The 4546-nt window shown below is 46.9% G+C and overlaps 1 protein-coding gene across 2 annotated transcripts in view; it reads right to left on the bottom strand.

Annotated features, from left to right (window-relative positions):
• Positions 1-3532, bottom strand: part of Timm22 (translocase of inner mitochondrial membrane 22) — a 7372-nt gene extending 3840 nt beyond the window's left edge. Inside the window, exons 1-2 of one of the 2 annotated variants that reach the window (XM_021213506.2) lie at positions 3349-3532; positions 705-901 (exon numbers count right to left, since the gene is read on the bottom strand). In XM_021213506.2, the coding sequence (XP_021069165.1) occupies positions 705-901; positions 3349-3427 (276 nt within the window). In that variant the 5' untranslated portion in view covers positions 3428-3532. Of the gene's footprint in view, positions 1-704; positions 902-3049 lie in introns of both variants that reach the window. The other variant, XM_021213505.2, reaches the window with a different exon arrangement.
• Positions 3533-4546: the final 1014 nt, after the last annotated feature.

The raw sequence follows: 4546 nt of genomic DNA, 5'->3' as shown, positions 1-4546 counted from the left end.
AAAAAAAAAAAAAAACCACTTGCCTATAGAAAAATTTTTTAAAAGTTCAAAACCTGAACTATAACTATGTAGAAAGTTCACATTAGGGACTGTCTTTTGGATGAACAATAACGTAAGGGAAAGCCTTCCTATCTACCCCAACCTGGCCCAGACCTCATGACCCTCCGCTTCAGTTCCTGGGTGCAGAGGCTGTAAACACGGACGTCTAAGGCTAGACACCTATGATCTGCAATCTGAAGGAATACTGAGAACCGGGCTCTTTACAAGTTGTCCCATGGGCCAGGCAGTGGTGGCGCATGTCTTTAATCCCAGCACTGGGAGACAGAGACAGGTAGATCTCTGTGAGTTCTAGGCCTATGTTTCAGGTCATCCAGGGTTACAATGTAAGACCCTGTCTCCAAAAAGGAGGGGGTGTGGTTGGAGAGATGGCTTGGTAGTTAAGAGCATTGGCTTCTCTTCCAGAAAGACCCTGGCTCAATTCTCTAGACTTACATGGCAGCTAACAACTGCCTGAAACTCCAGTCCCAAGAGACCGGATACCCTCCCCTGGCATCCTCACGCCTCAGGCATACACGAGGTACACATACATACATGCTGGCAAAACATTCATACACACATACACAAATATATTTTTAAAGAAAAGATAATTTAAAAGAGTACAATGGCAACAGAAAGGGCTTTCTTAAAAAGCAAGAGGCACTTACAGTCTCCACCAGACACTCAGTACATGAAAACATGGCGCCCACAATGGCAAAGTTTTTGGCATAGGACATTCCTCTCTGTCCCATGTCTTTTAGGACTTCTTTTGCAGTTGGTGTCCGGTAAGGGTCCTTCGGGTCAAAGCCTACGTTGGTATCAATGCCAGCAGTAAAGATGCCAAACGCGCCTCCCAAGACAAACCCTAGAGGCAAGCAGAGAGAAGATTTCTGCACATTCTCTGGATTACCATTTTGGAATGATAACTGAAGATGGCCTTTCGGGTCTCTTGGTCTCAATCCCGATCCCACTTCCCCTGCAGTACACAGTTGGCGTCTATGCCCCAACCCCTCTGACAACATTCACAGTCACTCAGTTAAGTGTCACGCACCAGACGCTCTGGGATACTCCCTATTTTTCACAATAACTTGTGAGGTAGATGTTATTATCTCCCCTTTCTGGCTTTTTTTGTTTGAGACAGGGCCTCACTATGTAATACTGGCAGGCCTGGAACTTGCTATTGTAGAACAGGTAACTCAAGAGATACCTCTGCCTCTGCCTCCCAAGTGCTTGGATTAAAGGTGTGTTCAACTGCCATCAGATGGCCTCTCTAAACCAAACCTTGGAGAGGTTAAGTAACTGCCTCCAAAGTCACATGACTCTTAAGTGTGGAATCTTATGTCATTGTCAACAAATGACTTGGCTGAGCCTTGGACAATTCTTTGTGTGTATGTGGGTGTAAGCCAGAGGTCAATCCTGGGGTGTCATTCCTCAGGGACTATCCACCAATTTCTTTTTGTTGTTGTTTGGTTTGTTTTATTTTTTTCAAGATAGGGGTTTCTCTGTGTAACATCCCTGGCTGTCCTGGAACTCGATATGCAGACCAGGCTGGCCTCAAACTCAGAGATTCATTCCCCTGCCTCTTCCTCTCCAGTGCTGGGCTTAGAGGTCACCTCACCGAGCCAAACCTGGCTTTTTTGCAGAGATGCTGGGAACTGAACTCAGCCCTTCATGCTTGCACGGCAAGCACTTTACCAACTGAGCTCGCTCCCCAGCCTTTTCTGCATGATGTCGTCTCAAGATGGTCACCTCCAGACCAATGTAAGCTCAGTGAAGCCAGATGCCTCCTTCCTAGAACTTCTTGCTTTCCCATCGCTCTACCTCCCAAACTCTTCTTTCTACTACATTTTTTGAAACTTTGTTTTGTTAGGGGTTTTTTTTGTTTGTTTGTTTTTTTGTTTTGTTTTGGTTTTTGGCTTGCTTGCTTGTTTTGTTTTTTGAGTTAGTGTCTCTATTATGGAGTTCCGGCTGTCCTGGAATTCACTATATAAACTAGGCTGACCTGGAACTCTGAGATCTGACTGCCTCTTTCTCCCTGTTTTTTAAGGTTTGAATTCCTGCTATTAGAAATTTTTTAAATGTTTTTCATTCTCTTTTGGGTTTCTTGTGTGTGTGTGTGTTTGTGTGTGTGTTTTGAGACAGTTAAGTGTCATGCACCAGACATGTAGCCCTGGCTGTCCTGGACAGCTCTACTCTGTAGACCAGGCTGGCCTCAAACTCAGAAATCCACCCGCCTCTGCCTCCCAAGTGCTGGGATTAAAAGCATTCGCCACCACTGCCCGGCTAATGTTTTTCATTCTTAATGACATTTAAACTCATCTACAAATATACCTAACCTTTTCACCTGCACATTTTAAATATGCTGTACATTCTCAAATCCTCAAAACGTTAATGTGTGTGTGTGTGTGTGTGTGTGTGTGTGTGTGTGTTGGGAGTTGTTAACGTCTATCCCAGCTCCACCCCGACTGTCTAATCACACTGGTCTTCGTTGTTTTTTGTTTTATTTTGAGACAGGGTGTCTCTATGTAGCTCTGTCTGTCTGTCTGTCTCTGCCCCTCCCCACTCCCCCATGCTGGGTTAAAGGCCTGGGCCACCACCACCCAGCAATAATTTCCAAGCTCCAAACTTCTACCTTAAGGACAATTTTGCAATTCCCTATGTGTCTACAGCATTCTTCTCTCTGAGTCCTAATATTAGACCTTCAGGGCTCCTGTCGCTTTCATCCATATTCCCACTGCCTGGCACATGACGGTTACATAGTAACAACAAATTGAATGAATGAATGAAATGACAAACGAACGACAGAAAGCAACTACTTAGGATCCTGCATACCCTGACTGTGAATGTTATCACCAGGGTCAAGAGAGACATCTCCGGGTTCAAGGAGCCAGTCCGGGTGCAATCAAGGTCGACACCTACAGGTTCCTTGCCTCCCAAGCGTGTTCTCTTAGCAAGGAACCCTAAGGCTCTTCAAGCCCTCCTCATCCCAAGGGCCCCACGAGCCTCGTCTCACCTCCTACACAGGCCAGCACAGCCTTGAAGGCGCAACTTTCCATTGCCCTCTCGATCATCTTCTGCTCCTCGCTCTTGGCAGGACTCGGGATCCCGCCCAGGCTGCCAGGCTCCAGAAGCCGGGGCTGACGCTTGTCGCCCACCAGATACTGAAGAAGAAGGCTGTACTGCAACGGAGCTTCGGCGGAACTCGCCGCCTCAGGAGCTGGACCCCCGGCCTTGGGGGCGGTAGCCGCCATGACCGTAGGGGCTCTAGTACCTTTCACTTCGTATTTCCCACAGCCGATTCCGCACGCTTACCTAAGAGTCCAGTCAGAGTGACGACAACGGCAGATTCGCCACATTGAGGAAGGCATAGAAGCAAAGTCTGCCTGTGCATCAGCGTCGAGGGAGCTCGTGTTTCCTCAATGCCTCTTTAAACAGCAGCCAAGTTTGTAAGGCATTGCTAAAAGCAATCAGACAAGACTCAATATCTCAAGAACACCCCTCAACTAGCGGCTCCATTGCGGTACGTGCAGGGATTTGTAGTTCTAACTCGAACATCTGACTACATTTCCCAGAAAGCCGTGCGTGCTCGCGGGCCATGCTACTTCCTTTGAAAACTCTTTGAGAAGCAGCCGAAGAGCGGTCGGGCTCCTGCTAGGCTGCAGTTCGTTGAGCTTGCAGCAGGGGACGCGCGTGTCCGCTTTGTTTCTAGGCCATGCAACAGTGATCCAGCTACCTGAGTCAGGAGAACCACAGGCTGGTTGGCATTCTGAGATCGAATGTACGAGCTTTGTAAGTAAGTGTTGAAACATGGCATAAATATATTCTAAATATATGTTATTACATAGTTATTAAGCCTTTAAAGAATAAAGAAGGAGGCCAACAAATGAACTGAGTGGTGGTCTAGCAAGCCTTAAATCCCAGCACTCAGGAGGCAGAGGCAGGCAGATCTTTGAGTTTGAAGCCAGCCTGGTCTATAGAGTGAGTTCCAGGGCAGCCACTGCTACGCAGAGAAACCATGCTTAAGGAGAGAGGAGGGGAGGGAGGGAGGGAGGGAGAGAGAGAGAGAGAGAGAGAGAGAGAGAGAGAGAGAGAGAGAAAGAAAGAGAGAAGAACAAGCTGAGTACAGAGTATTATATAGGGTACTAGTTGCATACAACTATGGTTAACGATGGAAAATGTCAAAGCCCTATGGCTTCTAGAAGGTATGTGCCAACAGATACTGCTCAGCTGACCGATTTGTGGGTATACAGTGGGTACTGGACAAGTGACTTTATTTTTAGATTTTATTTATTTTAAATTAATTCAAATGAGTCTTTACCTGAATGTATGTCTGTGGACCAAGTACATGTAGTACCCAGGAAGCCAGAAGATGGCATTAGATCTCCTGGGACTGGAGTTAACAGATGGTTGTGAGCCACCAGATAGGTGCTGAGAATTGAACCCAGGAATTCTGGAAAACAGCCAGGCCTCTCAACTGCTGATCCATTTCTCCAGATCCTGGACAGATGAC

This window comes from Mus pahari, chromosome 14 (genome assembly GCF_900095145.1).
Source record: "Mus pahari chromosome 14, PAHARI_EIJ_v1.1, whole genome shotgun sequence".
Classification (NCBI taxonomy): Eukaryota; Metazoa; Chordata; class Mammalia; order Rodentia; family Muridae; genus Mus; species Mus pahari.
This window is presented reverse-complemented; position numbering and strand designations above follow the sequence as displayed.